General features: G+C 41.8%; 1 protein-coding gene across 1 annotated transcript in view; it reads left to right on the forward strand.

The window, feature by feature from the left end:
* Window positions 1-4,596: 4,596 nt before the first annotated feature.
* zgc:162698 (Transmembrane protein 87A-like) overlaps window positions 4,597-5,427 on the forward strand; it is a gene marked incomplete at its 5' end in the record, with an annotated part of 12,377 nt that continues 11,546 nt past the window's right edge. Inside the window, 2 exon segments of the mRNA XM_014033295.1 lie at window positions 4,597-4,672; window positions 4,762-4,853. Of these exon segments, the coding sequence (XP_013888749.1) occupies window positions 4,597-4,672; window positions 4,762-4,853 (168 nt within the window).

Raw genomic sequence — 5,427 nt, forward strand, 5'->3', positions numbered from 1 at the left:
AATAAAAGAACCCGTTTCCTCATATATTAACTATATTAATATTAGTCGATATTAATTAGGTTAAATATGAGAAGTTATGTTGGAGTATCTCCTACAAGTATTTTGAGGGAACACAAAGGTATTGTGAGGTAACACAAAGGTATTGTGAGGTAACACAAAGGTATTGTGAGGTAAAGCAAAAGTATTGTGAGGCAACGCAAAGGTATTTTGAGGTAACACAAAGGTATTGTGAGGTAACGCAAAAGTATTGCGAGGTAACACAAAAGTATTGCAAGGTAACACAAAAGTATTTTGAGGGAACACAAAGGTATTGTGTGGTAACTCAAAATTATTGTGAAGTAACGCCAAAGTATTGTGAGGTAACACAAAAGTATTGTGAGGGAACGCAAAGGTTTCGTGTGGTAACATAAAAGTATTGTGAGGGAAGTAAAGGTATTGTGTGGTAACGCAAAAGTATTGCGAGGTAATGGAAAAGTATTGTGAGGTAATGCAAAGGTATTGAGAGGTAACACAAAAGTATTGTGAGGGAAAGCAAAGGTATTGTGTGGTAACACAAAGGTATTGTGAGGTAATGCAAAAGTATTATGAAGGAACACAGAAGTATTGTGAGGTAACGCAAAAGTATTGCAAGGTAACGCAAAAGTATTGCCAGCGAATGCAAAAGTATTGCAAGGTAACGCAAAAGTATTGTGAGGTAATGCAAAGGTATTGTGAGGGAACGCAAAAGTATTGTGAGGGAACGCAAAAGTATTGTGAGGGAACGCAAAAGTATTGTGAGGGAACGCAAAAGTATTGTGAGGGAACGCAAAAGTATTGTGAGGTTTACGCAAAAGTATTGTGAGGTAATGCAAAAGTATTGTGAGGTAACACAAAAGTATTGTGAGTTAACACAAAAGTATTGTGTGGTAACACAAAGGTATTGTGAGGTAACACAAAGGTATTGTGAGGTAACACAAAGGTATTGTGTGGTGACGCGAAAGAAAAGAATCCCCCCATGTCCCCTCGGTGGCTCTGTAGTGTTTATAAAGGATATTTCTGCTTCCCCTGTTTTAGCTCTTTGTTTGAAGGAACTGCACTAGTTGTCCTGGAATAGTAAAATATGTAAGGGTGTATTCACACCAGGAGAGTCCTTTGGTCCATTTGTTTGGTCCGGATCAGATAGCAGACTTTATTTTTATCCTTTGGTGTGGTTTGTATTCACATTGTGATTTTTGCAAGCCTACTATAATTTATAAAGAAAGCCATGCGGGTGATGATCACTGCTCCCACTGGACAGAAATAACAGGGTCACCCACAACACCACAGTTTGTTCGGAAGCTGACCAAGACCACCTCAAAAACAGGTCTCGGTCCAGTTGTTTGATCTGAATGAGTGTGTTCACACCTGCACAAAAGGTCCGGACCAACGGGGGAATTAACTCTGGTCTGTTTAAAGCAGTGGTGTCCAAAGCCAGTCCTCAGGGGCCGGTGTCCTGCATGTTAGGAGCTGCTATGGTTCAACTCAGCTGAACCTAAGGAGTGTTTAATCAGTGGGCCTCTGCAGACCTTGATGGCACATTGAGGAGGCCTACTCAGGTTCAGCTGTGTTGAACCAGAGCAGCTCCTAAAACATGCAGGACACCAGCTCCTGAGGACGGACTTTGACACCCCACGTGTTTCATTAGTTAGACATGAAGCAGAGTAGGCAGATCATAAAATGAACCATGGACAACAGAAGAATCACAAAAATACAACTTAAATATTGTGTTTCTGCTGGGGGGAGACACTCCCTCTCAGTCAGTACAGCTATAGACCTGTACCTTCACACTGTCTCATCCAAGCACAAAAACTGTCTAATCTCCTTCCTTGAGTTAGTTTTTCAAATATGTATAGAAGTTTTGCATGAACAGTTGTAAAAATGGTTGTATTTTAAACACTTTATGAAAAGTGTAGTGATTCCACTTTTCATAAACAAACAGGCCAACGAAGCTTTGACCAGTCACACAACATTTGGCTCATACCCTGTGAGAAACTAGTTTTTATCAGAGGGATGTGCACAGGACAGGATCTCATTGGGACTTCAAGAAGGAAAACCCTTAAATTTCATCTCTCAACTATGTCAGCGAGAGACGTCTTCCTTCTCATGGAATACAAACCAGCTTTATCCTTCTAACGTTTCAGCATAACACCACAGTTTAGTACATAATCCAAATATTTACACTGAGACCACATCACAATGCAGTCTTCAAAAGCATATGCAAACACAAAGCATCAGTTACTAAAGCTAAAACATGTGGGCAATATGCCACAAAAATACATGAATTATTTCCATGCACTATTTCCTTTTCCCAAAGGATTCCTGGTATCTGTGGCACTGTGAGTGTTCCATACGTTCTGGCTCCTGTGTTTACCTGCAGCTCTGCTCATCCTCCCTGATGAGCTGTGAGGTTTTATAGGGCACCGTCTAACTTCTGGTCTTCACTAGAGSAACACACTTTTTAAGTTTTCTTCTCTGTGTTCAGTAAGTTTACCTGGATGATCCTCCTGAGTCTCTGTTTGTGTGCTGCAGCCTGGATCACCTGCCTCTCTGCCTGAAGAGTCCTCCTGGAGCCAAACCTTTGCCCCTCACCTGTAACTACCCCTGAACTCGCCCTCCTCTCGGTGCTGTTTGCCTCCTGGAAACTCTGTCAGATCAGAGCCCTCAGTCACTAACCTGCCTGCTCTACAGAACCTCTTACAGCCTGGACCTGATCATCCCCTCCTGTAAATAAAATCACTTACCTTTATACTCTCCTGAGTTTCTGTTCAGTGTTGGTTCTGCTTTACTTACACACCTTATGATAGTATCAGTAAATACACAGTATATGTACACAAACTATCCTAAATTGATCCCATATTTACTTTGAGCTTGTTTAGATGCAAAGATTTTTTGTTGAAATGTTCTATAATTGGCTTGAACTTCCTGAATGTAGAATGGCAACTATTTTTCTATTTTTTACACCACTTTAGTCATTTATTTGTAGGTTTGACTAGATAAGTGGAAGAAAGGATGAATTTTAACTTTCTCGATCTGCTTTCCTTGTTTTTGTGACGACAGCATGGCAGCATGTTGCTTCTTTTCTTCTGCTCATTTTCCAGAGAGGCCATCACCACCAGCAGGGCTGTAAATCACCAGCTTTATCACAATAGTTGTTTTGCTCAGACTTCAACATTTATCACTGGATTTATTGTGCAATCTGACATTTCCTGCACATTCTTCTCCGAGCTCCTCACACTGGACCTGATGGGACCTGATGGGACCAGTTTGGAGCCGACCCTACCACACATGAGGCAGATGGTGAAAGCGGGCCCTCCTCTGAACACATCCAGAAGAGTCCAGCCTGCTTTGATTTAGAACCTCTTCAGAGACCAGATAACAAAAGTCTTTTGTGGATGTGATAAAAACCACTTCCATCCAGCAGTACCTTCAGTGAGGTTTSCACTGCTCTCTTTTTATTTTTGACTCTTCCAGTCACCGAGTCATCCTCTGAGTTRAAGCTCACCACTTGCAGACATGTCAGCCCCTTCAGATGTTTACCTGTATAATGAGCCTCAAATCCATTATTTTAACAAAAAAATCTGTATTAATCCCACGCACAGGTGTGGAGGGATGGGGGGAACAGGTGGACTGTCGACCGTGGAGATGTCAGGTAGAGCAGGAAGAAATGGAGAACTTATGACAGCGGCAGAGCGGGTTAGAAGATGTTATTTATTATTGTTTTAATGTCCTACAGGCTCTGACATGTTAAATACATTYGAAACTAAGATTTTGAAAACAAAAATGAGCTGGAGTGAAGAAAACTGACAGACAGTCTACACAACCTGACCTGCTGCACCTGAGGAACACAGAGGGACTCATGTTGTCCAGAGAGAATAAGAAATAAAGAAACTGGACTCACAGCATCATACGGCCTTCAGCTGAGGTGAGTGGGCCCAAACTACTGCTTCTTCAATTTGTGTTGTTGTATCATTAGGAGCTGAATGTGTTGTTGTATCNAACGCAAAAGTATTGTGAGGGAACGCAAAAGTATTGTGAGGGAACGCAAAAGTATTGTGAGGGAACGCAAAAGTATTGCGAGGGAATGCAAAAGTATTGTGAGGGAACGCAAAAGTATTGCGAGGGAATGCAAAAGTATTGCGAGGGAACGCAAAAGAAAAGAAATCCCCCCATGTCCCCTCGCGGACTCCGTAGGTTTTTAAGGTTCTTCTCTACATATAAAAAAAGTTGTTAAACACTGAGTGGCACACTACTGCTACTAGTGGTGAGAAAATGAATTGCACCTTATTCAAAATCAATGCGATCCCACGGCCCAAAGTTAAAAACTGTTGTTCTTTGGAGACCCTCAAGGTGGCCCATGAGTTAAGAATCTCAGCTCTAAATGACCTTTGACCCTTCCCAGCTGCTTCATGAGGTCATTGCTGCTGTCTTTCCACCCTGGCGTTGTGTTAAGACACCGTTAGAATTTAAGGATGAACTCAGGTTATCTGTTGTTGAATAAATAAACACGTTTAGCTGATTTTCGGATGTTCAACACAAATCAAAAAAAAAGTTTAATCCTGTTTTGTTGGATTCTTTCAGGAGATGCTGAAGGACGATGTGCAGTTCTTCTTCTTCAGAAAGACACTGTTCAACAGCAGCTCCATCGACCTGAAAGGTCCGGGTCCTCCGGGTCAAACGTCTCCTTCTGACTCGTCTGAAAGCTCCAGTAGATTTAACTCTCTGTTGTCCCGTTTGTGTCCTCAGTCTTGTCCAACAGCTGTCCCGACTCTGTCCTGCTGAACATCTCCTGGTACCTGAGGAGCTCTCACTGCTACAACGAGATCTTCAGCCTGAAGGTAAGACCTCCCCTCTGTGACGAACGTGAACGTTGCTCCGGTCTTTAAGCTCTCTGTTAAAAACAAACCAAGACAGGAGCCGTCAAAAAGAAAGAAAAAACTCTGGAATAACAGAAACTTTTTCGGTTTGATGAATGATGACGGAGCTGAAACTGAGCTGCAGAACAGGCTGAAGATAAAATTAACAAACTGCAGCTAAACTGCAGCTAAACGTAGAAAAAACTGCAGCTAAACTGCAGCTAAACGTAGCAAACCTGCAGCTGAACGTAGCAAACCTGCAGCTAAACTGCAGCTAAACGTAGCAAAACTGCAGCTAAACGTAGTAAAACTGTAGCTAAACGTAGTAAAACTGCAGCTAAACGTAGTAAAAATCTGCAGCTAAACATAGTAAAACTGCAGCTAAATGTAGCAAAACTGCAGCTGAACGTAGCAAAACTGTAGCTAAACGTAGCAAAACTGCAGCTAAACGTAGCAAAACTGTAGCTAAACGTAGTAAAACTGCAGCTAAACGTAGTAAAACTGCAGCTAAACGTAGTAAAACTGCAGCTAAACGTAGTAAAAATCTGCAGCTAAA

This window comes from Austrofundulus limnaeus, unplaced genomic scaffold, assembly GCF_001266775.1.
Source record: "Austrofundulus limnaeus strain Quisiro unplaced genomic scaffold, Austrofundulus_limnaeus-1.0 Scaffold1688, whole genome shotgun sequence".
In the NCBI taxonomy this organism is placed as follows: Eukaryota; Metazoa; Chordata; class Actinopteri; order Cyprinodontiformes; family Rivulidae; genus Austrofundulus; species Austrofundulus limnaeus.